Genomic DNA, 1,543 nt, shown 5'->3' on the forward strand with positions numbered 1-1,543 from the left:
CGTGGGTCGATGCCACCTCGAGTCGGCCGCTTGTTTCTCGCGCCACTTGAGTTTTGGTCACTATTTAGAGATTATTTTGTAATTAACTTGTCGTCAAACTGACCACTCCCATGGCAAATTAATGACAAAACAAACGAATTTATTTTGTCATTATTTCGATTTGGTTTACTGATGTATCACAAATAACAAACATGTGACAAAATTGAGCTCTTACAGGCCATACGGGAGATACACTGCACGTCTGCACGACTATTGTTGAAGTACATGTGGGCAGCGTATAATTAGTAAGGGAGAATACTAATAGGTGCAAGGTTTTATTTTTATGCACTAAATTACCGTTACATTAAATACAAGAACTCAATACAAAATCAACATGACAGACGGGCTGTCGAGTCGTCAGTTTTACATCGTCCTTCGGCCTACATTAAGCAGACGTGAAACTTTCAACCATACAACAAATACCCTGCCCAAGCAAAAGTCAGATTTATCCATGGCTATTAACAGTTAATCACATATTCACAGGTCCGCAGCAGTACAGTGTGTTTTTTTGTGACGACTGAGATTTGATTTGTGACCAAAGCACTGTTTACAAATGTCACACCCATGTGGTTTCTCCCCGGTGTGGGTCCTGACGTGGGAATCAAGAGTGGTTTTTAAAATAAAACGCCTTTTACAAACGTCACATTCAAAAGGTCTCTCGCCTTTATGGGTCCTAATGTGGCGACTAAGCGCGTCCTTCCTGCTGAAACGCATGTTACAAACGTCACATTCATATGGTTTCTCGCCGATGTGGGTCCTGACGTGACAAATGAGAGTGGATTTCTGGATGAAACGCTTGTTACAAACGTTACATTGAAATGGTTTCTCGCCTGTGTGGGTCCTAATGTGGTCACTAAGCGCGCCCTTCCTCCTGAAACGCATGTTACAAACGTCACATTCATATGGTTTTTCGCCGGTGTGGGTCCTGACGTGAGAATCAAGAGTGGATTTCTGGCTGAAACGCTTGTTACAAACGTTACATTGAAATGGTTTCTCGCCTGTGTGGGTCCTGACGTGGGAATCAAGAGTGGATTTCAAAAGAAAACGCCTCTTACAAACGTCACATTCAAAAGGTCTCTCGCCTGTGTGGGTCCTAATGTGGTCACTAAGCGAGCCCTTCCTGCTGAAACGCATGTTACAAACGTCACATTCATATGGTTTCTCGCCGGAGTGGGTCCTGACGTGAGAATCAAGAGTGGACTTCAGGATGAAACGCTTGTTACAAACGTTACATTGAAATGTTTTCTCGCCTGTGTGGGTCTTGACGTGGTAATCAAAGCTATCTTTGAAGCTATACTGCTTCCCGCATTCCCTACACTTGTACGTCTTTTTGGCGCTCTGGCGACGCCTCTTCTGCGCTCGAACTCCTGGCTTCCCCCTGTCGGAATCCTCCTGGTCACCGGAGCCGCATCTGTCCTTGGCCGCCTCCTGTCCGCCGTCCTGGGGGTGCTGCTCCAGGGCCCCGTCATCCTCGTGCCCCCCGTCACTACCCGCGTCGCCCTCC

The 1,543-nt window shown here is 46.4% G+C and overlaps 1 protein-coding gene across 1 annotated transcript in view; it reads right to left on the minus strand.

Annotated features, from left to right (window-relative positions):
• Nucleotides 1-298: 298 nt before the first annotated feature.
• Nucleotides 299-1,543, minus strand: part of LOC127750063 (gastrula zinc finger protein XlCGF52.1-like) — a 10,632-nt gene continuing 9,387 nt past the window's right edge. Inside the window, exon 2 of the mRNA XM_052270607.1 lies at nucleotides 299-1,539. Within this exon, the coding sequence (XP_052126567.1) occupies nucleotides 517-1,539 (1,023 nt within the window). The 3' untranslated portion in view covers nucleotides 299-516. The remainder of the gene's footprint in view (nucleotides 1,540-1,543) is intronic.

The sequence above is a fragment of the Frankliniella occidentalis genome, unplaced genomic scaffold (genome assembly GCF_000697945.3).
Source record: "Frankliniella occidentalis isolate FOCC.00 unplaced genomic scaffold, Focc_3.1 Scaffold129, whole genome shotgun sequence".
NCBI lineage: Eukaryota > Metazoa > Arthropoda > Insecta > Thysanoptera > Thripidae > Frankliniella > Frankliniella occidentalis.